Source organism: Dermacentor albipictus, chromosome 2 (genome assembly GCF_038994185.2).
Source record: "Dermacentor albipictus isolate Rhodes 1998 colony chromosome 2, USDA_Dalb.pri_finalv2, whole genome shotgun sequence".
In the NCBI taxonomy this organism is placed as follows: domain Eukaryota; kingdom Metazoa; phylum Arthropoda; class Arachnida; order Ixodida; family Ixodidae; genus Dermacentor; species Dermacentor albipictus.
Window position 1 is genome coordinate 169,169,434 of NC_091822.1, and position 25,019 is coordinate 169,194,452.

At 46.1% G+C, this 25,019-nt stretch overlaps 5 protein-coding genes across 5 annotated transcripts; 2 read left to right on the top strand and 3 right to left on the bottom strand.

Moving 5' to 3' along the window:
- Positions 1-1,348: 1,348 nt before the first annotated feature.
- LOC135910634 (DALR anticodon-binding domain-containing protein 3) lies at positions 1,349-5,016 on the bottom strand. The gene is made up of 2 exons (XM_065442646.1): positions 3,774-5,016; positions 1,349-2,893 (listed from the first exon to the last, which is right to left on the bottom strand). Exons 1-2 carry the CDS (start codon positions 5,014-5,016, stop codon positions 2,538-2,540), a joined length of 1,599 nt encoding a protein of 532 aa, XP_065298718.1. The 3' UTR covers positions 1,349-2,537.
- Positions 5,017-5,038: 22 nt separating this feature from the next.
- LOC135910638 (protein PBDC1) lies at positions 5,039-5,727 on the bottom strand. The gene has a single exon (XM_065442652.2). It carries the CDS (start codon positions 5,543-5,545, stop codon positions 5,039-5,041), a length of 507 nt encoding a protein of 168 aa, XP_065298724.1. The 5' UTR covers positions 5,546-5,727.
- Positions 5,728-5,926: 199 nt separating this feature from the next.
- Positions 5,927-6,825, top strand: LOC135910639 (U6 snRNA-associated Sm-like protein LSm5). Its single transcript, XM_065442653.2, has 5 exons — positions 5,927-6,098; positions 6,200-6,295; positions 6,402-6,429; positions 6,516-6,588; positions 6,685-6,825. The coding sequence occupies exons 1-5, from the start codon at positions 6,056-6,058 to the stop codon at positions 6,715-6,717; spliced, it is 273 nt and encodes a 90-aa protein (XP_065298725.1). The 5' UTR covers positions 5,927-6,055; the 3' UTR covers positions 6,718-6,825.
- A 1,886-nt stretch (positions 6,826-8,711) lies between these two features.
- On the bottom strand, positions 8,712-13,145 carry LOC135910632 (MICOS complex subunit Mic10-like). The gene is made up of 4 exons (XM_065442644.2): positions 13,018-13,145; positions 12,646-12,693; positions 12,403-12,512; positions 8,712-8,845 (listed from the first exon to the last, which is right to left on the bottom strand). Exons 1-4 carry the CDS (start codon positions 13,088-13,090, stop codon positions 8,801-8,803), a joined length of 276 nt encoding a protein of 91 aa, XP_065298716.1. The 5' UTR covers positions 13,091-13,145; the 3' UTR covers positions 8,712-8,800.
- Positions 13,146-13,316: 171 nt separating this feature from the next.
- On the top strand, positions 13,317-24,750 carry LOC135910631 (dnaJ homolog subfamily C member 28). Its single transcript, XM_065442642.2, has 6 exons — positions 13,317-13,495; positions 13,608-13,841; positions 15,441-15,646; positions 19,445-19,589; positions 23,759-24,001; positions 24,573-24,750. The coding sequence occupies exons 1-6, from the start codon at positions 13,376-13,378 to the stop codon at positions 24,726-24,728; spliced, it is 1,104 nt and encodes a 367-aa protein (XP_065298714.1). The 5' UTR covers positions 13,317-13,375; the 3' UTR covers positions 24,729-24,750.
- The last annotated feature ends 269 nt before the right edge of the window (positions 24,751-25,019 follow it).

A 25,019-nucleotide genomic window follows, 5' to 3' on the forward strand; every position in this document is an offset into this window, starting at 1 on the left:
CCCTGTGAGTATAGTTGCCATTGCCCAATAGGTCTCAAATGTTTTACTGTGTATATTGTCAAAAACGTTTGTGGGGCGCGGGCAGAAATGGTACTGTTTCTTGGATCCCTTCATCCCATTAACTTTCTATGCCGGTAGGACAATTTAAGAATTTTTACCATTTGACATTCACTTTATACAGGTGGCTTTCACTGTTTAGTGCCATGAAAGAATCTGCCAGTCACCAGGGTACCCCAGTGGCAGTAGTGTTCTGCTGCAGAGTGGAATGTAGGTTGCAGGTTCGGTTCCCACCCAGAGCGGATGCATTTCAGTGAGCGTGGAATACAAAAACACTGGTTTAAATTTCGGGGTTTAACATCCAGAACCTGCACAGTGGATTAGGAGGGACGCCATAGTAGACCACCTGGGGTTCTTTAATGTGCGCAGAAATGTATAAGTACTCAGGATCTTTTTTGCATCTCATGCCCCATTGAAATGCAGCCATCCGTGTACCATGCTTCGGGTGGACAAGAACCACAGGCAGTTAAATTAATCTGAAGCCCCACTCCCCCTCAATGCTCTCATAGCCCACGAGTTGCTTTTGGGTGGCTAAGCCCCACAATTGATGCTTCTGCCATCCTCATGCAATCAAAATGCTTGCAACGCTTAATAGGCAAGTTGACATCTTTGCCTATTGACTCATGGTCCTGCATTTCAGCTGTCAAGTGACGTCTGCATCCATATAGCGAGAGCATTGAAATGCATAAATCCATGCACTTGATCTAATTTGCACTCATCTAGCTGTGCTCACACTGTACGACTAGTCTTTTTTTTTTACAGTGGGTGCTCTTAATGCCTTATGCAACACACAATAAAAAGATTATGCAGGTACAATGCACATTTTGGAATTTGCGTGAAGTGATTAATGAAATACTATAAATTTGCTGCCGATTTCATTCCTGCATCTTTGGCGTAAACTGCCGCATGCGCATGTGCTCTCGTGCACCAGTAGTATGCAGTGTTACACCTCCTGTAATGTTTGTATTTCATTTTTTTTTTCTAATTTTAAATGTATCGCCTACTTCTTGGTCGATCCCCTGTTGTGGGTATGTACCACAGTGTGGAGATCATCATCATCAACACGCGGTGATCATCTCAAAGAGTTGGTGTTTCCAAGATAAAAGTATTCATGTAATTGTGGCCTAATGATTAGAGCATAAGGCTGCCGTGCTTCCCGGGCGGATCAAGGTTCGATCCTAGCATGAAGCACATGATTAAACTTTTTTTTTGTAGCAGCGGCCCCCAACCAGCCGGCAGCAACAGTCGGAAAGTCCGGGAGGGTTTGGAAAGAAAGCTTCGCTTTAAAACCTGTGTTGTTATAACTATTTTATTGTGAACAGGTTCATTACTTTTCAATGCCATGGAAAGAACATTACAAGATAACTTAAATATGTGCGCAAGTGTGTTTGCACGCTCTAAGTTATATTAGCAGATTGCTTAGGTTACCACAAGCACTGCAGTGATTTAAAACCGATTTAAGCTATCCCACCGAGGACAGACACAATACCCAGCATGCAAAGAGCTAACAAAATTTACAAATGAACTGAATTGCACATTCCATAACTGTTTTGAGACAACTACGTGTAGTTCCACCTGCAAAATAAGTTACTGTTTTTAATTAAATTTCTCAGTTTGCTGAAGTGCATTTCAAGCGTACTGTCTCCGGTCATGCTTCTGTATTGTAGTTGAAATAATTCTTGTGCACTGACTGGCCATGTAACCAGGGTATTCTTTTCCTGACTGTAGCTGCTATTGCAGAGCAACACTGTATGAAAGAAAAAGAAAATCCACATAGTGTAGAGGTTTGCTTAGAACAACATATTGCAAATTGACAAGAAATAAAAGTATACAAACAATGCGATCCAACAAATGCTCACACTTATATGCGCATACATTGTATGCCTGACACTGTTGCAATGGCATAAGGTGCCATTTTTTAAAAAGTTTACCTTCACTTCACTCACCGACCCAAGCACCGTTTACATATTGGACCCCTTTGGAGCCACTGTAGCTCAACTACCAAACTACTACCAGTAAATTGTCGAAAGGAAACATTCACACACAAAGGAGCACGGTGTGAAAATAATAGCACTTTGTGCAACAATTTCAAAATAAACCTCAGATATCAACCCAAAACATCATCAAAGTGAAATTTATGCATAATGCACACAAAAAGCCCAACTTAGAAACATATCTGTACATCTTTTAAATTGGCCTACTTATGTAACAAGCAAATTTCTTGCAGTCCTTGCAACCAAAACCTTGCATGTGGCCCACAAAATACGAAGTAAAGAACCACACAGAAAACCAGCAGCAGCATCGTTATGTCCTGCCTCGTTAAACAACACCTCAAGCATTGGAAATGAACACATCAGCAGAAAGGAACATTCACATGTAAAAAAAACAAATGTAAAACTATTGCAATCACATTCTGTCCAATCCGTTCAGCAAAGAAACATTCACACATCAAAGTAGCCCTACATAAGCGAATAAACAAGTCACATTCTGTCCAGCCCTTTCAAGCCGAACCTGCTCAGTACACCAAGCACCGTCTTCTGAACAGCCTTGAGGAGCCAGATTCGTGCAAACACAGTGGCGTTCAAGTGTGGCTCTGGATGAACGAGAACACGGATCTTGCTGTAGTAGGCACTGAACTCTGTGCAGAGTGCCTCCAGGGCTCTGAGAAGACTGTGTGCGTTGACTTCGACTTTGACGCTGCCAGACAGCGTCTGGGGCATGGGTTCTTCGAGCACCTGGCAGCACAGCAACAGTCTGTGCCAGAGAAGCCACTCCGACTCTTCGGAGAGCAGGTCAAAGTCGACGTCTTCCAGACTGCACAGTGCTGGGTAAGTGCCTGGAAGTCCAAGGAAAAAAAGAAAAAGCAGTGGCATTTTGATCAAAGTGCACAGTTTTTGCAGTCTTTGGCCGATTGGACAATGCACAAAAAAGCGTTGGCAGCTTGCAAATTTTGCAAGAGAAAGCTCTCATTCACAGACTACGTATCTACCACGAAGTGGATTAACCTAACCTGACCTAAGCTCCCTTGGAGAATGGAAATGTGCGAAAGATTGTCGCATGCTTAGAATATGTACAACTCTCTTGCATCTTCCATTTCTAGGCACTATAATATGCTGATTTGGTTTTGCCACTTTCTGATTCTTGTGTACCAGTTCTCCACAATGAGCTGGAGAGTATTATTCGTGTTCAGGAGTTCCTACTCTGATAAGCAGTGAACCTTCAGAGCTCTAACAAGTGAAAAGGTGAAACGAGCTTATAGGTGCTAGATGGCATTCTCATTTTTTTAGATTTTAGGGAACTTGGCAAATTTTTTATTAGACTGACCGTGTTTAACACTCAACAGCTGCGCTGTGGGCGACAAAGGATGCTGTTGTGGAGTTCTGCCAATTTTGATTGCCTAGCATTCTTTAAGTAGGCACCTAAGCCTACATGAACCAGTATAAAATTTCAAGAACTGTCATGGTATTAATGGAATGATAGGAGGTGGTCAGCATAGACTTCCAATAAACCTGACTATATTGAAAATTATGGTTGTACACAGGTAACCATCAACATAGGTTGAGTGTTCCTTGCATAAAATTTTCAACTGTAGAGGATATCTTGGCCGGGGCTCTGTATATCCTCTGCACTACACTGAATTCAGCAATGCGGTGAAATTAGTTTCAGGAAGTCATATCTAAACTTGAGATAGAACGATATGCAAGATGAAGTATTACCTGCTTTCACATATGACTCGTACTTGTTTAGTATAGCAGCAATCCTAGCCAATGTGTACTGGGAAACGTAACGGCCCTTTTCTGCCTGGCTTAAGCGCTCACGCAGTTTCAACTTGACATTCTGCTTGCTTGAAAGGAACTCATAAGTGACTTCAGTTTCCACGAGCACATCAATTGCTGCCTGTAAGTTGTTGCCAGTCAGTGATGACTCATCTTCAAAACAGCATCCTCCAGCAGAGGCCAGCAGGTCTACTTGAGGACGGTGAAAGGCTCCAGTCACAAAAGTCCTCCTCTGTTGCAAGTAGTCATCAAAGGTGCGGTCGCTTAGTTCGAAAGTTCCCTCATGAATCAGATAAAGCACTGTTGGCTGGGGCCTGTTTCGCTGTTCCTGGGCAAGCATTATTGAGCACAAGAGCCCAGCTTGTTGTACCACAAAGCTTTTATAGGCCGGGACAACAATAAGGACGGTGCTAGGCTTAGCGTCACAGTGAGTTTTGAGGATGCATGCAAGTTGACATGCAATCAAAAATGCAGGGCTTTCAATGCTCACTTTGCCGAGGTACACGTCATAACCAGACACATCGACACCTTCACTCACAACGTAGCTTTTAAGATCAAATGTCATGTCACCCTCATCAAAAAATTTCGTGCACTTAATCAGGCAAGCCATGTCATTTCCATGTGTCCCATATGGAAAGCCTTCATTACACGCTATTACGTTATGGAAAGCATGACGCGCTAGTGCATGTAATGGCTTGCTGGCATAGATAGTAACATCTACATTCTTCTCAGCATAACACCTTGAAGCATAGGCAGCTAACATTTCAGTTCGTATTCCTGTGAATGAGTCATCTAGGTGAGGGACAAACACCAGCACATTTTCGCTGCCGCCCCGCTGCTGCCGACAGTTTGCTCCTCGCGTGCCAAGTATAAAATGAAACAATGAACTGTAGGCTGCAGCTCGGCTCAGGGAAATATCGACATAAGAGGGTGACAGGAACTGGCAACTGCAAAGAGGCACACTCCACGACGCACTCGCAGATAAGAGTTCACGAACCAGACGCTGCAAGTGCGGCTGCAGATTTGAGTGGCCGGGTCTTCCAACGAATATTCGATAGTCCGCCGGGCGCTTACGCTTCTTGTTGGAGGAGCAGCCGACGGCTTCAATCAGAGGAATGTCTGTCACGCGCACTCGATCACAGAAGTCCTTGACGAACAAAGCAATCGAGTGAGAAATTTCCATGGCTAGGAGCGACACCAGATTATCACTCGCGGTTTCGTGGCTTTGGCGCATAGTTTTTTCTTACGTCGTCGTTGCAGCCTTCCCTGTTCCGCGCTATCTCTACCGCGTAGAACTGCACCCTCGGAACGAGCGTCGTGTTTTCTTCAGCGTAATCTTTCTCGCTGTTTAGTCGGAGTAGAGTGGCGAAGTTGAAGTCTTCGACGACTTTCTCGAACTTGAGACAGAATTCCCTCCATTCCTTTTTTGACTCTTCGGTCTTGATTTCGGACTCCACGAGATGCTTGACATCCAAGTCGGGGAACCGTTCCCTGAATTCCTTGTATATTGCTTCGTCGTGAGGTGTCAGCTTGAGGATCTTTGGATCGACGGCGCTGATCAGGTTGAAGTAGACTTCCATGTGCTCGACAGCTTTTATGGCCCAAAGGGATTCGACGGTGGGATCGTTGCCGAACTCGGACGCAGGCCTCGTAAGCAACTGCGCCGCTCCGAGCGCCGCTACAGGGTCCACACCATCTGCGATTTTCGCCATCGCTCACCTTGGGTCTCACGGCCGAAGCGGTTCTCTTACGCGGCCCAAGTGGCTATTCATTAGGCGGTGATTCCGCAAGTAAAGAGGTTCTATACCGGCAGTAAACAATCCACATGAACAGCACGTGTGCCTGACTGCCAGTTCATGTGACCTCGCATGAAGGCGAAGACAACCGAAGACTTCTTGAACCGGCTACAAACAAGACGCACGTAATCGCAGAAGTTTTACTCTCATGTTACATTTGGCTGCATTGTTACAAAAAATGTTACAAAATAAATTAAAAAGGCTATTTGGAAAAAGTTATTGCGGTATCAACTCATATTGCTTCTTAGTTCTCGACAAAGCTATCGTCATCGTTTACCTGGTGGGGGCAGCGGGCGTGCCAAGTCAAGCCGAATTTGCGGCTGCAAGCCAAAACGACAAGTAAGCGTTTCGCGCGGAGTCTTTCGCTCGTTTTTGTGAGCAGTTCTGTTAAACTGTGTTGTAGTTCCAGTCGTGTAAATCGCAAAGATGACGATGTCAGCCGTAAACCCGTCCAGTCTGCTGCCCTTGGGTACAGTTGTTTCTTTTGCAAGAGTTCTTTTGCGGCGCAACTTTCGCAAGCGCGTGTCGACCGTTTTCTATTTTAACTCCGTTTACTGTCATCTGTTGCAGAGCTGATCGACAAGTGCATCGGATCCAAGATTCACATAATCATGAAAAGTGACAAAGAGATAGTGGGAACGCTACTTGGCTTCGACGACTTCGTCAGTATCCTTTAAGAGTAGTCGTAACCCCTCATGTTTAACCGTGTTCATTGTGTCCAACTTCATGCCGGTTTGTCGAAATTCTCCTTCACGACGGTAACCTGCGATAGATATGGTGCTCGAAGACGTTACGGAATAGTAAGAGTAGATTCTACTACTTCGGCAAATTTGTAGTTATTTTTTTTTCGTGGGCAGCGTGTTAACGAAGTTGTGTTTCTTTACAGCGAGAGTACCCCTGAAGGCAGGAGAATTACGAAACTCGACCAAATTCTTCTCAACGGTAACAACATTACGATGGTTAGTAGTGCTGCTTACTTTTTCCCATGTTGCATTTACAGATAAGTTGAAATACTTTGTTGTGATTATTACAGTGGTTATCTTTTTGCCCCCTAGATGGTTCCTGGAGGTGACATGCCAGACTCTTGAACGAAAATTCATCTGGGCCTTCTTTTCACAATATGCCTAAAGAAGTCAACTTTGCACTCATTCGAAGAATGTACATATGAGGATATTAAAAACATGTCATCCCCTTGTTTTCAGTGTAACGATGCTGAAACTAATCTCTGTTGTGTGCGGCTTGCATGCACTGAAATAGTCTAAAACGGTACTAGTGTGCTATTAGTATATAGTGCTGTTCATGGAAGCAAGCTACACGATTTAAGCTGCTCCAGTGAAATTTTGCTACACATGTGATCCAGTAGGCTCGGTGTGCTTTTGTCATAAGGCAGGTTGAGCCGTCCTCCCTCGTGGAGCATATCACTGCTTGCTTATGACTGGTACACAGCACTTTAACACAGGCTATGCAGTTTCATGCCAGCTTTATGTGCAGGAGTGCACATAAAGTGGTGTAATGAAACATTCAGAGGCCATATTTCTTGGCATTCCATTTATTTTACAATAATTTCACCTTTCATCATTGGCTTGGAGATTACTCTCTTGCCAACATAATTTTTGGGATCAGCCACTTGGTTCCTCCAGCTGACCTCCAAAAAGACAAGTAAACTTTTTACAGGTCATCTTGCATGAGACAAAACTGTGCTTCAAGTACAGTCATTCTTGAAAGACTCCTGTTTTGAGTGCACAGTGAGAGCGGACTTGAAGCTGGACAGTGGAGTGCTTATTATGACTCCAGCATTTAAAAGCTCTGAAAGATAGACAAAACTGGCAGTACTGCGAGTAGCTGTGAGGACTAGTAGGCCTGGGGATGCGATCTGAAACATTGTCATCGAAGTCCCCGTCGTTACGATTGATGTATGGGGTTAAACATCGCAAAGCGTTGTGCGGGGCTGTGAGGTGCTGTTGTAGAGGACTATGGATTAATTTTGAATGCTGGGGCTCTTTAATGTATACCAAGTGCTAGACACACACATTTGCATTCTATTCCCAGTAAAATGCGATGGGAAGTCAAATCCATGACATCGTTCAGTACTGAAACACTACAGCCACTCTTATTACAAGAGTATAGCGAACTGGTTATGTTGCAGCTCTAATCTGAAGACTTCGACTGAGCAATTGCAGCCCGCACATATACAACCGTAACTCTGACCTTTCCCTTGGCTTTGAGTGGAACAGGAAGTTTAAACAAAAGCATGCTTGACCTGCCTTTTGTGAATGCCACCTCCCAGAGTGAGCGCCTCTGTAGATAAAATACCGAAGCCACAGAAATTGTCACGAAAGTGAAAAAGGCCATTGCACGAAAATAGTGCAGACGTTGAATAAGCAACTTTCACCTGTGCAGACAGGAGCCTCCACTTACTGCATCTTTATTCACGGAACAAATGGAAGCTAAGCAGCTGTCTCGCTTGCAAGACAGAGGTTCTCAAGAAAACGGATTTGAAATAGTCAACAGTAGCTGCACAGACTGAAGCTTCAGCCTGAAGTTGTTTTGACAAGGGTACCCGTCTTTGTTGGGGTAAAGAATAAAGACAAGTTCTCTTAAATGTTGGCTTGAAACTAAGGCTTCTCTTGTGCAACTACTGTTGATCATTATTCTACTGCCACACATACTGTTGGCCTCTCTAAGCAGAAATAAGAAGCCAGTTGATTGCCCCATTAGAAGTAGCCTGTGCTTACAGTTGCTTCAAGGTACTAGTTGGGCAGACATGATTATTATAAAGGGTGATAGCGACTGTATTAAAGCAACAAGCTTTGCACAGTGCACAAAGTGCAAAGTGCCAAAGGTGTGTTGTAATTGGTGCTGGCTATCTACCAGATTGAAATGAACAGTGCAAATTGAAAGGTTTTCAACAAAGCTATCTCGGCAGCTTCACAAACAATAAATACATTTGTCCAAGAATTGTACGTTGTGGCATACTTTAGTGGCAGATGCTTATATACTGTGAAAACTCTTCACATTAACCTTGTTAGTAGATGTACTGGTAGCAGTTTTAAAAATGATCATGCAAGAGTCAAACAAAAAATCAATTAGCCAAAGTGTTTAATATTGAAACATACAACTAGAATTTAGTAGCCCATGTGTAGCTACATAAGTACAGCTGGCAGAAAGGAATCACTTTTGTGCGATGGCTGCTGGTGTTGGCTCCTTCTGTTTTGCCTGGAAAAATATAGAAACCATGACTGAGAACTGTGCCTCTAATTCACTGTTCGCATCTCACGTACGCACCTAAATACAGTGTCTAAAAATTTTGAACAACTTTTTCAAAAATTCATTTTCTGTTTTGTAGGTAGTGTTTGGTTACATTATTTGAGTATAGGATTAACGTAATTTCGAGGAAACAGTTAATTTGTATTCTAGCACCAATCATTCTTCGTGATGACCCGCAGTGTAGTGTTACATACATATATGTCCAGTGCATAATATTGTCCACTTTAGCCTAAGAAAGCACACAAATTTCACTTAATGTTTTCACTTCAGTGTTCCCTCTATGACAGACATCACTTGTAAATTCACCAAAGCAGCAGCAGCAGCAGCCTTTCGTTATGACTTCATTGTATTTACTTGAACTTTATACATTGGAGTTTGGCCACTGGGAGATGTCGGGAGCACATGTCTTGTCAACAAATAAAGGAGGTAGTGTAGGCGAGGCCTTGCAGAAAAAGCTAGAGAAATGTGTTGACAGTGTCTATATTCTTTTTCTTGGTTCAGAATTCAACACACTGGAGGCTGCCATATCATCTCAGGGGTGCAACTGTTTTTTCAGCCAGCAACTGATACTAGTTATGTTTGTAATGCTGTGCATCGTTTCAACACTAGAAAGTGCCTATAAAAGCTACCACTGCAAAACATTACCATCAATAATCTTTAACCAAAGTGATATGAAGAAAGAGACAATGAATTGGGAGAAAGCATAGTGGAAATTATTCATCATGATAACTTGAAATGTAAAAATTGTGGCCAAAAAGACAGCCACATCTTTCACATTAAGCTTGTGGTACTGTGGCAGGTGTCCTCTTATTCATTTTCTCGTGTATTTGTGAATGTGATTAGCCATAGGAGTGTGTTCAGCTCCACCTACAATAAATTATCTTTTACCTAGTTTCCTTGTATTGTGACTAACATGAGCCTCTTGGATCTGTTTATTATTTTTGCTCATCAACCAAGGTGGTGTTACTGCAACATGCTGCTGTAGCTTGTGAGTACCGTTTCGGTTCTTTTATCAAAAGGTAGTTCGATGTAGTCGTTCTCCCTTAGAAGCCAGGTACTCGCAAACAAAAAATGCCTAGCAAGTAATGAAGTTGTACTCAAGCACCCCTCAGAGGTCACCTCACTTGAGGTAGGGTGGCAGTGCACTGAATGCAAAGCACATCAGCCAGAGAGAGGGAGAGAAAAAAATGCCAACACACACCTATGATTAGCTAGAGGGGCTGATTATTGAGCCACTGCAGAAAGCAACCCAGTGTCAAAAACAAGCATTTTATCACAGCTTTCCAGAGGCACTGTTATATACTGGTAAGTTCTAGCAGAAGCGACGTAAAACTGAGATGAGGCACTTGGCACACGTACCATTAGCAAGTGAAATACAAACAAGGAAAAATACACAATGTCAATTAATGAATGTGAACCTAGAAACAAAACAGCAAATTACAGTGCTTTAAATGTGTTTGCATTTGAATTTACCCCGACAGAGTGCCACACTATAACGACAACTATAAACAGACATATCGGTACTTGTAAAAACACATGGAAAGCAAGAAAAAGAAGCAGTGGCTAGTATGTGCTATTTAAAAGCAGCCTGCACTTGTTACTGTTTCTGCTTACAAAAGTTTCGTGACGCCACAACACTGGTGTATGTGCGGGGTACCTGATGCTCTATACTCTTACTACAACCCCATACACCCAGTCCACAGAATAAACCTCTCGTCATTACTTCAGTGCACCGATTAAGCCACCGCCCATTAGGCCTGAGCCCTGAATTCAGCACCGTTCCAGCTCATATTAGCATGGAAATTCCTACATCGGCGACTCTTGCTCCTTCACAGTTGACAAGCCTTTCCCAGGTGACTTTTCATCATCCTCGCTTTCCAGATATGTTTCATGGCGATGCATTTCAAGACATTGAGGAGTGCCTTGATCAGTATGAGAGTTGCTAAGGCCAATGATTGGAGCACAGAACAAAAACTTGTGCATGCTTATTATGCACTGGAATACCGCTCGCATTTGGTGCCAGAGCGAGGAAGCGCAACAGCTTACTGAAGCGCGCTTTCACAAACCAAATGAAAGCGTCGCCACGTATGCTGAAGATATGACCCATTTATTTCTCTGTTTCTCTGAGCTGACCCCGACATGCCCGAGACTAAGAAAGTATGCCATCTCATGCAAGTAATGAAAGAACAATTGTCCGCAGACCTCGTACGACACCCACCAACCACAGTGGACGAATTCGTAAAGGAGGCTGCCATAATCGAGTGGGCACTTCAGAAACGATGCCGGCACATTGACTGCCTGTCCAGTAACATACCCATGAGTGCCGTCGCTGAGGATGCCTCCACTAGGGAAAGCTCTCTGCGAGAGCCGATTCACAGAATACTGCATGAGGAACTGTAAACCCCGGTTGCTCCTTTTACTGAGCCAGCACTCGGTTCAGTTGCCAAAGTAGTCTGCAGTTTGTCGTTCTTGCAACACTGCAGATGTAGCAGCATGCCTACACATGGATATTACCATAGCAAATCACTGCTATTGTGATATGATTTGGCTAAAGTTTGACTAACTTGAATAAAAGGGGAACTTCTAAGAGACAGCAATGAAAAGTCTTTGGCTTCCATTAACAAGGTATAAGAGGCATGGAAGACGTCATCCATTGAGTCAACAGTGAACATATGGCATGGTGTGCGATATTCAGGTATTTGAAGGACAACAGAAAAAGCACCCGTGTTGGAGTGGCTAGGCAAAACTACTGTTTTGACACTGGAATCATGCAGCACAGCAATTAAAGCTGCCGTTGCTCATTTGTGTAGGCAACCCCTTTGCTGCTTCTGGTGCGACTATGCAGATTGTTAACTTTTATTTATTTATTTATTTGAACCTCAAGGGTCCCTGGCGGGACATTCCGGGACAAGGTTATCTGCCAGTGAAGGAAAAAAACACAGGAGATATCAGGGACAGCACAGAGGGAGTGCTCGTTTTCAGTAGCATTGGAGGGTTACCATCCCTAACCTAGCAAATTTTTTTGTAGTGACGGGCGAGTGAATGCGTCCAAACCTAATCATACCTGCTATATGGCTGAGCATGAGCATCTTCTGTGGAATATTGGTCGTTCCAGTCAAGCCAGCCAGTTGTTGTGAAGCTGTTGTATCTTTTTCTTTTTGTCAGGGTGAACAAGCCCACAGCAATGCTTGACACAGAATACGACTTCAAAACGCTTTAAACAGCGAATGTATCGTGATTTTCTTGCCCTTAGCCAAATTAGCAAACTTTATTACCTTAAAAATGGGAGCGGCAACCTAAGTACTTCCACGTAAGTTGTTACGCTGTACCTGTTTAAAGTGTCCAGACGGTGTATCACGTAACGACTCTAGTTTCATCTATTGACAGGTGGCTAAAAAAATAATAACCTAGTGTTTTGTATCACACTCCCACAAGGGCGGCGGTTAGAGAAGCTGTGGTACATTAAACATGCTCGAACAGGGGCTGACTGGATCGACCACACGAACCTTTAGCGTATAGGCGCGCAGCAACGTAGGCTCGTTGAATGTGTGCTGGCAGTTGTTGTAGCCCATCCCAAATCCACTACCGATGCCGAATATGACAGGCCAGGCACGCCCTACGAAAACGAAAGTGCAGTGTTAATACCGCATCATTTATTTCTTGTGCAGTTCGATAAGTAAGCCGTAGGGCTCCTTGTAAGTTTACGTAGTGCTCTAATACCCTGCAGCGAAACCACTGCTTTCACTTACTTTTGAACAGCACTAGAGAAAATAGAGCCCCAACACCAAAGCCGGCACCTGGAAAAATGAAGGTTATATGATGAACTTCAGCTGGCCATCACCGCATCTGTCAACGTAGAAACGCGACAAACAAAATATACAGAATCGACTCGGTGGTTTGGGTCTGTAAGAATGCAAAAAAAAAAAAAACTTTTCAAGCGGGCTTCCTCGTACCCAACCCTTCCTTCCCTCGGCATGTATTGATGTAATGCCAGCTTATATTGCCGGCGCTGAAAGGATCTGCGCTTGCAAATAACACGAACACTGAGCAGCGTGCCACCTCCAGGCAGACGAACGCTACAGTGAATGAGCGCTGCTTCCATATGATACTGAACGACTCACCAACTTTAATTAACGTGTCCGCGACACATTTATCCCATTTCTCGCCGAGAACGTCCTCCGACCTTGTCGCCATGTTTATGCGGGGCGCAGGGTGATGTCCCCGACAATCGCGTTGCCTGTGAAATCCAATCCTAAACCAAACCTTGAATTCGTATATAAGTGAATTTCAATCATGAATACTTTTTTTAGTACGAGCAACCTAATGTTTGGTTTTTAAGCATGAGAAGTAATTAGTAATTTGTGGTAACGTAACATACTACTTTCGCCTTGACGAGGCTTTTTAAAGCCAAGCCGCAATCAAAATATAGCCTAGTCTGGTTGCTGGTCTGCTGGTGCTGCGGTTTCGGTATGTCCAGAAATGTTGCTGTCGCGTAGGTCATTTTGCGCCTTACCGTCAGGGTCCACACACGGATGTGTCAGCCGCGTTTTCGGACTCTGGCCATGTTTAAGACGAAGCAGTAGCTATAAGAACATAAAGGTATGTACTACATACATCGCTTTCGCTCATTCTTGTGGAGGTGACTGACGCGCAGTAACAGCTATGGTGCCGGCTGCAGGCATTTCAAACTTTCTTTCCCGTGGTCTCGCAGGAATGCTACCAAGTTCTTGGAATCGGCGAAGATTCGAGCATGAAGGAGGTGAAAGAGGCCTTCGTCCAGCTGGCTCGCAAATACCACCCGGACAGCGGCAGCGACACGGCGAGCGCCGCTAAGTTCGACGAAATCAAGAGCGCTTACGAGAGCGTTCGTGATCACCTGTCCCGAGATGCGGCTCCGGCGTGCGACGATGTCAACGAAGTCTTGCAAAAAGACTTCGGCATCAAGGTATCGGAAGTATCGTATACTGCAACGAAGCAACGGCGTGTTACCGGTTTTACTGAATGCGATGTGGTTACCACACGACTGTGCAATCTTAAGGAGGCCCTGAACCACCCCTTCGGCTTGGTGGAAAAAAAAAAAAAGTTCGCGGATAGCATTCGCTGCTGTGAACATCTCAGCCAAATTTTGCAGTCGTGCGCGGCGAATGGATCTCAGAAGCGGAGCGTGAAGTTACCCTTTTCTTAAACGCTCCTTTTTCAAGACAACCCTTTTCCTGAACGTTTTATTTCGTACTATAGCAGGTTACCGTACTCGGCTGCTATTGGCCAATAGCTGACATCAACCAGGAAGGCTGTTTGGATCAGTTCGCGTCTTCCTGCTATTGCTGCGTATATTTATTGACGCAGTTTAATAAACAAGCTTTTGCGGCTAAGTATTTCTGAAATAGTCTAATTTATATTCAAGTGCATTTTTCGACTTCGATAGAAAGTGGTTTGATTTAAAGGAGCACTGACGTGATATTTTCGACTATTCATTTCTTGCGTAGAAAATATTTGGAAATCCTAGAAAATATAGTGACAAGCCTCAGAGCGCTGTTAATAAGTTAATATAAATACAGCGTTTCGGTTTCATTCACGTCACATGCTGTGTCGTGACGTCTCGACACAATATGTGGGTGTAGGGCATTGCAATCTTTTGACACTCGTTCCGGTTCGCTTGGTCGCCTCGTAAGTGACTGTCAAGAAGGTTAAGTGTATAACGCCTTTGGTGACCACATACCACGTTGTGGCGTCAAAAAACAGTATCCTCTTGGGAAACTAAACCGAAACTGGCTGAAGAAAATCTCTTATAATAAATTATTTACAGCGTTCTGAGGCTTGTAATTTCACTAGGCTTTAGAGCTCCGTGACCTTCTTTTAACGCAAAGAAAAAAAAAACGATAATAGTCGAAAATATCATGTGCGTCTTGCAGACTTGCCTACAAGCGCTGCCATCGAATAGGAGACAGTTTTTTGCCCTCTGCACGTGGTCACTGGTGACAGAACACGCAGTCATCCATAGATAGATCAGGTGTCATCTTAATTAAATTATGGGGTTTTACGTGCTAAAACGACTTCCTGATTATGAGGCACGCCGTAGTGGAGGACTCTGGAAATTTCTACCACGTGGGGTTCTTTAACGTTCACCTGAATCTGAGTACACGGGTGTTTTCGCCCCCATCGAAATGCGGCCGCCATGGCCGGGATTCGATCCCGCGACCTCGTGCTCAGCAGCCCAACACCATATCCACTGAACAACCACGGCGGGTGCATAGATCAGGTGCCATTATAAAGCAGTAGGCGCCGTGGGTGCTGGATATATGTTTCATTCTGGCCCCTATACATCTCAGCACGAGGCATTTAGTCCGCCCCCCCCCCCCCCCTTTGGAGCTTACATTTGAGAAAAATCTTAATGACAGCGTTGATGACCCTCTTCGATAACAGACGTGACAAAACAACTCGGTATCGACAGGTATCCGCGGCGTTGACAGGCTACACTTCATAGTATAGGCTATAAATACGTCGCGACGTAGGAATTGAACCGTTCCATGTCTGCGCCGTGCAGCACACGGTCCCGCAGCATCGGCAGTACCTGAGCTTCGATGGCGTCGGCCACGGGACACCGACGCAGCGGTGGCAGCAGTACCAGCAGCACCGGCTACAGCAGGCCGTGGACAGGGTGCACGACCACCGCGTGGGCAAGGACGTCGCGCGCAACGAGCGCACGCTGGTCCTCAAGGACGCCACGCTGGCGCGGCAGTACAAGACCACGTGAGTGCCGCAATGCTGCTCACGTGGTCACGTGGTCATCTCTCTCGCTCTCACTGGAGAGCGAGAGAGATGAAAGAAGAAAATTCCGGTTTGCTACCTTACACTAGGTAAGAGGTCGGAGGGGTACGTAGAAAGATAAGAGGGAATTAGAGATAGAAAGAGAGCACGTGCCCACAATCACTGCTTGTTGACAGCGCAGCCAATATGCTGGAGCATCAGGTCACACTTGGCATTGTTATTATGATATAGGCTCTGTGGCTATCGCAAATATGCTGTGCGCTGAAGAACCGAAAACACGCGTCCGTCATTCACGCGGTAGCCGTGATAACGTCTCCGCCGTCGGGATCGGAGATTTGCTTGATATAGAAAGCTGGGATGATTTGGATGTAGGCATCTCAGGCATTTCCAGCGTTAAAAAAAAAACTGGCTTAGCTCAGCTAACCCTGGATATGCAAAACGAAAGCTTGGTTTAGCCTGTTTAAGTGTTGGTTTCACTTGGTTAACCTTTGTTTGTATGACGGCAGTGGCTAGGTCGGTAGCTAGACATGACTGTGGTTAGGGTTGGGTAGATACGCATCGTTCGACGGTGCGTCCTCTGTTGTGCCACAGGGAAAGCGCAAGTGCTAGACCTGCAAAGAGACGCCGCGAACATGCGCATCGTCGAAGCACAAACGGAGAGGGCGCGAACGCGGTCGCTACATTGATCTCGACGGTTCTACGCTTGTCGCATTCCGGACCCTCCCCAGCGAAGCAGTTTGCCGGGCGATATCGGCGGGATGGACAGACGCCGCTTGGCGACGACGGCTCAAAGCCTCCCGCTCCCGCGCAACGCTCAGAGGAGACGGCCCGGACTCGCTCTCATCCATGTCCAAGCTCGCACTGACCAGGCGAGCGCGGCGCTCCTCTTAGCCGCGCGGCGAGTCACGTGGTCAGGCGGTGACCCAGCTGCGGAGAGCGCATGCGCCAAGCCGGCGGCAGCGGCGGAGCTCGGCGCGGCGCGTTGCAAAGTGCTACGGCGCAGCTGCGGTCAAATGAAGGTCAAATTGCTGGCGACGGCGAAACTCGGCTCGACGCGGTTAGTAAAGCTTTCGCTTTAACAAAAAGAAACGCGTTAGAAGAACACAGGAAGTTCATTTCGTATCTTGTTCTAAAGTGTTTTCTTTTTTTCCTCCTAAGGCACTGGAAATATCTCGGATATTGTACGTGTACATTTCGATTCTGTAATAGTAATAAAGGCCCCTCTTACCGTGAGGAGAGGCTTGGTAAGCCAGAAAAAAAACCAAAATGTAAGTGGCGCCGCCGCCGTGAACTTCCCACACGCGCTCGACGTGACGTCACGAATTCGGAAAGCGGCTGTTCGGGTCTTGTTGAACGCTTATCGATGGAGACGGTTTGCGTCGCTTTCTGTAGACACCGAAGGCTCGACTTGGAATGTTTTCAGAACTTTTCCATTGCCAAAACGGCCCGAGTACGACAATGTACTCCGAAATTCGAGACGTCACATTGACGTGCCGGGACAGAAGCTTCAGCACAAATTCAGAAAAACGTAGCTTTGGACTGTATGTTCTCTAAACGGATGCTGACCAATAACATTAAAAGACTACTAGGAATCAATCTTATTCCATCATGAACGAAAATAAAATTTTCGAAAGAATGTTTTTCAAGGCTATAGCTGGTGGTTTAATGTTTTTTTTTTTGTAGTGTCTCCTTTAAGAGTGAGCTTTAGCTCGGAGGTTCCTATATAAATACGTGGGAAAGGAGAAATTGTTTTTTTAGCAACCACAGAACTACATTTGATAAAGCTTGTTGCATTTAAAAGACAAAAACTAAAATCTAGTGACCTGTGACGAATTCTTAATTTAGGCCTTCGATTTCTTTATAAAAGTTGTTGAATATCGCAAATTTTCAGAAAACGAAACTATCAAGTTTAGAACCCTGTAACTCAGCAATGGAAAGCGATATCACAATTCGGTAAGTTACATGTAATAGTACATATAAATCGGACAAATTTGATGTATTATACATGGCTCTCAAGTAGACCACTAATATGTGAGTATGACTTGCAAAACTCTTGTAAACACTGTATAAAACTCACGCAAGATATAAGTTGCTGTATCGAATTTGTTCGCTTTGGATGCTCTAACGGATGCAGTTTACAGAACTGCTATGTCTGTTCTTGGTGCAGAGCTACGGACTTGCAAATCGTACTGTGTTTCTTTTAACTAACAAATTTTTGAAAAATTACACTTTCGACAGTCACTATAATTTAGCTTTCTCTTTCCAATCCATCCAACTTAAAATCGGCCGATTGGCTATCTCAGAAAAACATTTCTGCGTTTTACAAGTATTGGAATAGGCGGAGTCGGAGTTGGGCCCGAGCTAAAGCTTCCGCCTATAAGTATCGAATATGCTTATAAGATAAATTAACCTCCACATTCTGCGCTACCATACTTTTCTCTTTTGGCGATTTCCTAGCTGTTACATTTTCGAGGCCCTTACGTAAAATTTCCGCGGCTCCGGTTACAACTTATCAGCGGGAATCTACTGTACAGTTGGGAGGGAGCTACAAAAGTGGGCTTCTCCTTACAAAGATACTTATAATGGGAAAGCCAGCTTTCAAGGGTGTCTGCTGCATGCAATTTTGGTTAGAGCAAAGGAAGTCACTGCGCGTACGACGGACTGCAACTGTCTTTTGGACGTCTAATCTGACTGCTGTTGGACACGCATTACTAAAGAGCTCCGGAAGCGTAGGCTAACTCTTGTTTTCAGCCGGCGGAGCTTTTTAGGGTCAGAAATTTTCCAGGAATTCCACGTGTGCAGCACGAAGAAACCGGGACTTCGTGCCATGCAGCGAAGGCTAGGGCTCGCGTCAGCCAATCAGCAACGAGAGCTGGCTGCGTGTTCCACGGAATGGATGAGGTGGAGGACTGGCCCGTTGTGCAATGATAATACTTCCGTGAAGCTTCCATTCAACAGGCGTCGCTCGGAGATTTAATCGCAGGAGGGCAATGGCCGAGTCATTTTCGTTGGGTGGCGCGAGCCATGGCTTTAGCTGCACTGACACAAGGTTGGCGAGTTTCTCCTTTTATACTAAGTCGAAGCTCGCATATACAGATGATCGCCTGCGAGCCGGTGTATCTCGTCAACCCTTGCCTGATGGCAAATGATGCTGCCGATTCGTTGCAGCTTTTTCTGCTTGCTTTCCTATAGTGATAAGGCAAGTTCGTTTTGTCATACGAAGCGATTGATGCTGCGTTCCCTGAAAAAAAGAAAAAAAAGGAAAAAAAAGAAGTCAAGCTAATAGAACGCAATATAAAGCCAAGGCACCGAGGCGGACAGTACGAACGCCAACATTTATGAACTGTCACAGTTGACTACATATGTGGCGTTCCGCTGCCTAGCGCAAGGTCGATGGTTCGACTCGCGTCCGCATTTCAGAGGGGGCTAAATGCTACCTCCCCCCGTGTATTGATATGTGTATTGCTCATTTCTCTGTGCAATCTTTGGTAGCTAGCGCTTGATGCCACTTTGAAATGTCAAACACGATAACCGCATCCTCCTCAGTGCATATTCGATGATAAATTTAGCTTTATTTCTTCTTGAAGTGAAGTGCATCGTAAAATTGGCAGTCTCTTTGTTGGAGTCTCTTGCCGGCGACTCTTGTGCATTGTAGAGAGACGTGCCCTCTTGTTGCTGGGCTTTGTTATGCGCTACTAGGTCACGCAGCAGCCCACGTTGTTTCGTACGCTCGTATAGCATCTGCTTGTTGCATTGTATATATACTTGCTGCTTACGCAGCCAAGCCATCGAGCGGCTGGTGGAAGACCTGATCCAGGAGTCGATGGCGCGCGGCGAGTTCAACAACCTGCCGGGCTCGGGAAAGCCGCTCAAGTTCGCGCCCGAGAACCCCTACGTGGACAGCACCACGCGCAAGCTCAACGAGGTTTGGAACTAACACCGCCTTTATAACGGAGTCTTTCTTTGCCTGTATACCTCCGCCGGGTTTGGTGTGCGTCGGTCGGTCGGTCGGTCGCTGGGCTTCTCGCCTTGGTTACTTATAGTGCGTGGACTCGGCACTCGTACTATAGAGTATCAACGAAAACAGGTACGGGTTATTACAACGTGTCGCTCAGTAAAAATAATTGCGTCCGACGGTGGAGAACCGAAACCGGAGCTCCCAACGTACGCGTCGCTTCGAAGCGCAACAATTTGTTTGCTTATGAAAGTTAGAGCGTGTCAGTTTTAAGTCGCTAAATGTGATATTGCACCGCCTCCGGAAGCGACCCAGGTCGGCGGCAGAAAAAGAAAAATGAAATTATGAGGTTTTACGTGCCAGAACCACGATCTGATCATGAGGCATGCCGTAGTGGGGGACTCCGGAATAATTTGGACCACCTGGGGTTCTTTAACGTGCACCTAAATCTAACTACACGGGTGTTTTTCGCATTTCGCTCCCTACGAAATACGGCCGCCGTGGCCGGGATTCGATCCCGCGACCTCGTAATTAGCAGCCCAACACCATAGCCACTAAGCTACCACGGCGGGTGTCGGCGGCAGAAAGGGGGCGCGCGGCGTTGCGTGTTGTGTAATGCGCAACCCCCTCGTGCGCTTTATCATTTTAGTAAGAAGCTCTATGTGCTTGCCGGTGCATGCCAGATCTCGTCTACGCGCCTGTGAGCGATGTGAGTCGTGGTCTTGGGAGTCTGGCGTCACACTGAGGGTCGCGCTCTTGCCTACGCAACTGGTGCGGTGTTTAGAAAAAAGTAGCTGGCCTACGCTACCGGGGCGTTGCGCAGGGAGACTAAGCGGGCCCTCGCCGTCGTCCGAATGTTTACAATAACGAGAGTTTCTTCCTTGCTGATGAGTATACGAGGTCGGGAGGTTGAACGAAAAAAGGAACAGAGTCTTATTTACACTGGTAGGGCAAACTTACTTACAGGAAAAGTCATCCTCGTACTTGCAGGAGCACGGAGCACAGTACGTATTCACTCCTAGCTATATGCATTGTGCTACACGATCTTAGAGGAGCACGCTAAATCATTCTGGGAGAGCACACACCCTACACGGAGAACCATTCGTATTCCCTATAGATCTGTAGTTCAAAATGACTGTAAGTTTATACCACAGTCTGGTTGGCTAGTTGGTATGGCATTATTTACAATCTAGCGCAAGAGCACACGGACGATGAGAGAAGCAGACGGGACATAGCTCTGTATCCCGTCTGCTGCTTTCGCCCCTCCGTGTGCTTTTGCGCTGTAGCTGCTTAATTCCCTAGATCACTTTCCTTGGGAAACCGGTCATGTCATCACCGGCCAATAGGAATGGCCGAACTGTTCCCAGTATGCCGCCCAGAATGTTGCACCACCCTGCCGGACTTTGCCTCTGATGTTGTACCTTCGCTGTCGCATATGACGCAATGACGAGATAGTCGGGCGGCAGCAGTCGACGCCGGTCTCGCGCTCGGACGTTGGCTCCAGGCACAGTTGGCCGTTAGACCTTTCACAGAATGGGGGCAGTTGCAGACATTTCGAACGGACGTTTACCTCGCTGGTTGACCCTTCAGCATGACCCATGACCCTTGCGTTTTGTCTCGGGCTAATACGCCAAACGTATAACGGCGTTCGCGGGCGGCGGGGGACAACTCATGCGAGTCGGAGAGCGTGCGGGCGCGGACGTCTGCACCGGTCCGATTTAAGAGGAAGCTTTAGCTCGGGCCCAACTCCGACGCGGCCTATTCAAATACAAGTAAAACGCAAAAACGTTTTTTCTGCAATAACGCCTGGACCGATTTTAATGAAATTTGCTGCATTTGAGAGAGAAATATAAATTATAGTGACGTTGGAAGCGGAATTTCAATTAAGAGCCTAAACTCTCCTACAAGAATTTTCAAAAATTCGGAAGTTAAAAATTAGAAGCACGAAGTTCACAAATTAATAGCTCTGCATCAAAAACAGATATCGCAGTTCTGTAAACGGCATCCGTTAGATCATTGAAAGCGGACAAATCTGACATGTCATTTTGTATCTTACGTGAATATGTTACGTTGTGTACAAAGGTTCTAAAAAAAAGCTGTATTTACATATTACTAATTTTTTGAGATTCATGTGTAACATGCCAATATTTTCCGCTCTAGATGTATTATTAGATGCAATTAATTAACAGAATTGTGGTGTCATTTTTTTTTTATTGCGGAGTTACAGAGTTGTAAACTTCATAGTTTCGTGTCGTGAAAATTTTTGAATTATTTTCTATTTTAATTTTAAAAAATTGACGACCTCAATCACAAATTCGAAACCAACAGTCACTAGATTTTAAGTTTTTCTTCTAAATGCAACAAACATCGCGAAATTTGGTGCTGTGGTCAATCAGAAGCGACGTCTGCCAAGGCGTTCAACCAGGAGCGAGCGTGCGCTGGAGCCGGTCCTTCGATGATGCTGAACGCTATTCGGCGCAACTCAGGCATAGGCGCGTAGAACCGAGCAGACTTGCGCCTGCACTCGTACCCAGAGCCTTATAATCCGCCGTGGTTGCTCAGTGGCTGTGGTGTTGGGCTGCTGAGCACAAGGTCGCGGGATCGAATCCCGGCCACGTCGGCCGCATTTCGATGGGGGCGAAATGCTAAAACACCCGTGGTGCTTAGGTTTAGGTGCACGTTAAAGAACACCAGGGGGTCGAAATTTCCGGAGTCCTCCACGACGGCGTGCCTCATAATCAGAAAGTGGTTTTTTGCACGTAAAACCCCATAATTTAATTTAGAGCCTGATACACATAGGCGAAACACACGTTATCGACGAACTTGACGCACAGCCGTGCGTCGTATAGCTTTCGTGACTGCGCTGGACTGAGAGTTGCATCCACGCAACAGCCGCAAAAGACGACGATGCTTCAACTAGGCAAAAAATAATAAAGCGACGAGCACAGTGTGTTACCAAACGGTATAAGCTTCGCTTACTTTGGCAGTCATCTTCTGTAACTTCTGCAAGGCTATTTATTTTTTTCGAACTTAACCGCCCCCCTTCCGCGCCCTCGAACGCCTTCAAAAACATGTGCCGATGCTTTCATCGGCGGCTTTCTTTACCATCGTTGCCATGGTAAAATAGAAATTCATTTTTTTGAAGCTTGAAGAGGAGACAGAGACTAATGGCATTTGCCTGGCAGAGGTTTCTGTCACCGCATTTGCTATAACTCAGCCAGCTGTTCGAACAAATTTGTTGCAATAAAAGAAAGTAAAAAGTACTTCGTACAGCGTGCAAAATAAGAGCGTAACAGTGCATAAATCACTGGTTAGAACACACAACAATGCATTTCCTAAAGCAACATAATAAGCCATAAGCACAACGCCAACATCTCGGATAAAAAAAAAATCATGAGCAATTCCACTCTGCCAAGGTGGTGGACCAGCGAAGCTGCTTAGCACACGACACGGAGGTGACACATAATTTTGAACAAAGGTACGAACTCGCATATTGCCCTGATGGGTGGTCATCGTGACGAAAGGTGCGCACACTCATTTATTGTCTTGATCGGTGGTAAATATTTCACTTGCAACCGCAATCACATTCTTTGATAACGTCATCGATGCACGTACGTCGCAGGGTGTCGGTTGGGCCGGATCGGTGTGGCATCGCAAGGGATATGTCTGCAACACGAAACACGTAAACCTCTACATTTTCGGTACTGACACATCCACATTGAAACCGCCGACAGCGACAACAGGGGTAGTGCCATCGCAGCTAATTCACGCAAAGTGAGTAGCCGCGAACCTAACGGGACTATGAGTCATTGCATCTTTTGCTTACTTACAGGGGTATGAGCCATTGCTCACGGGGGTATGAGCCGTTGCTCACGGGGGTATGAAACATTGACGATGATAATTTTTGTTCACGTAGAACAAAAACGCACGTAACCCTAGCCATGTACGGCTTCGCCGTAAAAAGAACAAAACACACGGCTCGGTATGTGTACATGTGTTTCAGATATTTGCACGTGCGCTTGGCATCCTGCGGGATCGAGAGACGGAGGTTGCTGCACACAGAGTGCGGCGCGGCGCAGCTCAGTTCTCTCGCGCGACATTGTTCAGTTGACAATACCGGCCGTCCGCTGGTCGCGCAGGTGCTGATCACCAACGGCTACGTGCCCGAGTGGGTGATGCTGAGTCGCGAGATCGCCGACGATAAGCGGCGGCTGCGCAGTACGCTGGCCGAGCGCCGGACCCAGCTGGGCGCGTCGCCGCTGTCGGCCGACGAGCAGCGCCTCTGGCAGGAGGCCGTGCGCAGCCTGGGCTCGGCGGCGGCGGAGATCAACCGCAAGATCGACAAGTTCAACATGGTCGTTCCTATGCTTAGCAAACAGCAGGTGAGCTTCGGTGCGCCGTATATTGTATAGGACTTGCTGGCAGGATGTACGAGAACGAGACATGTACGCGCACATAAATACATTTGTAGGTCATGGCCATGTACGTGCACGTACGTGACGATGGGAAACCTGTAATGACGAACAATGGCCGGTGTTCTAGGATTCAGAGCCAACCTTTCGCGTCAAGAGGACATCTCTTCGTCAGCGCGTTTGGACAGCGTTTCGCGAAAGGGGGGGGGGGGGGGGGGGCAGGCAGGGGAGGGGTTCGTCGATTTCGACTTTGTGAGTACATAAATGCCTCGTATATACTGGCAAAAATGCTTTTTGCGGTTATATAATTGTTCGTTAGAGCAAATGCCAGCCAATCGTGATGCTGGACGTGTTACATTTGCCAAAGCAGCCTGGCCAACGGAAAAAGCACTTATACGAAAAATAAGTTCTGCGATTTGGGGCCCAGCTTCTTTCAAGGTTCCTCGTTTGCCAGCACTCGTCGCTGCCGCGTGGCAATACCGGTCCCGTACTTCGTTCCAAAGCGCCGTCTTACGCGCGCTTTTTTCTTTCTCTATTTCAGCTGCACTTCTCGCTGGCATCGGAGAGCGAGAAGATCCTAACAACCGCCGTTCCACGGCAAACATCTGGAGAAACGGCGCAGGCTCCCAAAGTGAAGAGAAGTAGCGACGATGAAGGTTTCCTTTCTCTTATCTTTGGTGCAATAACAAAATGGTAGCGCGTATTGTTTTCAACCAGGACCACGAGTGCTGCCTGTCTCTTCTCTTCTTTGTTTTTTTTTCGCGCCTTCTCGTGCAGACCCTTTGCAGGTGGCTCGATGGCTATGCAGCTTTCCGAGGCTTAGCACGATGTCGCGGGTTCGAATCCCGGCCACGGCCACCACATTTTATTCGTAGATTTAGGTGCACGTATACGTTACGGATGGCCTGGTGGTCGAGATAACTTCGGAGCGTCGTAACTACGGCGTCTTCCACACCTCGGGCGTTGATGCCTTGTTGATCAAGCTTAT

Excerpts from the sequence above, each read along its gene's own strand:
- LOC135910634 (XM_065442646.1), bottom strand. The coding sequence starts at position 5,016 with ATGGAAATTTCTCACTCGATTGCTTTGTTCGTCAAGGACTTCTGTGAT. Across the intron at positions 2,894-3,773 it reads CGAGTCATATGTGAAAGCAG|GCACTTACCCAGCACTGTGC; the intron begins GTAATACTTCAT and ends TTGGACTTCCAG.
- LOC135910638 (XM_065442652.2), bottom strand. The coding sequence starts at position 5,545 with ATGGCGAAAATCGCAGATGGTGTGGACCCTGTAGCGGCGCTCGGAGCG.
- LOC135910639 (XM_065442653.2), top strand. The coding sequence starts at position 6,056 with ATGACGATGTCAGCCGTAAACCCGTCCAGTCTGCTGCCCTTGG. Across the intron at positions 6,296-6,401 it reads TGGCTTCGACGACTTCGTCA|ATATGGTGCTCGAAGACGTT; the intron begins GTATCCTTTAAG and ends AACCTGCGATAG. Across the intron at positions 6,589-6,684 it reads ACGGTAACAACATTACGATG|ATGGTTCCTGGAGGTGACAT; the intron begins GTTAGTAGTGCT and ends TTTGCCCCCTAG.
- LOC135910632 (XM_065442644.2), bottom strand. The coding sequence starts at position 13,090 with ATGGCGACAAGGTCGGAGGACGTTCTCGGCGAGAAATGGGATAAATGT. Across the intron at positions 12,694-13,017 it reads GGACACGTTAATTAAAGTTG|GTGCCGGCTTTGGTGTTGGG; the intron begins GTGAGTCGTTCA and ends TCATTTTTCCAG. Across the intron at positions 8,846-12,402 it reads TGCGCGCCTATACGCTAAAG|GCAAAACAGAAGGAGCCAAC; the intron begins GTTCGTGTGGTC and ends ATATTTTTCCAG.
- LOC135910631 (XM_065442642.2), top strand. The coding sequence starts at position 13,376 with ATGTTGCTGTCGCGTAGGTCATTTTGCGCCTTACCGTCAGGGTCCACA. Across the intron at positions 15,647-19,444 it reads GCGCGGCAGTACAAGACCAC|CCAAGCCATCGAGCGGCTGG; the intron begins GTGAGTGCCGCA and ends CTGCTTACGCAG. Across the intron at positions 24,002-24,572 it reads CTATGCTTAGCAAACAGCAG|CTGCACTTCTCGCTGGCATC; the intron begins GTGAGCTTCGGT and ends TCTCTATTTCAG.